This window comes from Cynoglossus semilaevis, chromosome 1, assembly GCF_000523025.1.
Source record: "Cynoglossus semilaevis isolate Cse_v1.0 chromosome 1, Cse_v1.0, whole genome shotgun sequence".
In the NCBI taxonomy this organism is placed as follows: domain Eukaryota; kingdom Metazoa; phylum Chordata; class Actinopteri; order Pleuronectiformes; family Cynoglossidae; genus Cynoglossus; species Cynoglossus semilaevis.
The window spans coordinates 1865669-1866122 of NC_024307.1; the positions used below are offsets into that span (position 1 = coordinate 1865669).

Consider the following 454-nt stretch of genomic DNA (forward strand, 5'->3'; position numbering starts at 1 on the left):
GATCTTTTCACATCTGTCCACAGAAAGACCATCAGGTCAAAGGTCACTGGGGTCATACCTGTTCAGGTGCAGGGCTCGGAGGTTCTCCAGATCAGCAAAGGCGTGAGGTGTGATGTAGGAGATGGTGTTTCTGGACAAGGTCAGATCGACCAGCCGCGTCATGTTGGCAAAGTCTTTCCTCTTCACACTGTCAACATATATCAAATATATATATTCACACACACAGAAGACAAGTGGACAGCAGTGAACATATATTAAATATATATATTTACACACACAGAAGACAAGTGGATGGCAGTGAACATATATTAAATATATATATTTACACACACAGAAGACAAGTGGATGGCAGTGAACATATATTAAATATATATATTTACACACACAGAAGACAAGTGGATGGCAGTGAACATATATCAAATATATATATTCACACACACAGAAGACAAGTGGA

The 454-nt window shown here is 39.2% G+C and overlaps 1 protein-coding gene across 1 annotated transcript in view; it reads right to left on the reverse strand.

Annotated features, from left to right (window-relative positions):
• Positions 1–454, reverse strand: part of lrfn5a (leucine rich repeat and fibronectin type III domain containing 5a) — a 35466-nt gene that overhangs the window by 7366 nt on the left and 27646 nt on the right. The window contains 1 exon segment of the mRNA XM_008310678.3: positions 59–187. Coding sequence (XP_008308900.1) covers positions 59–187 — 129 coding nt within the window.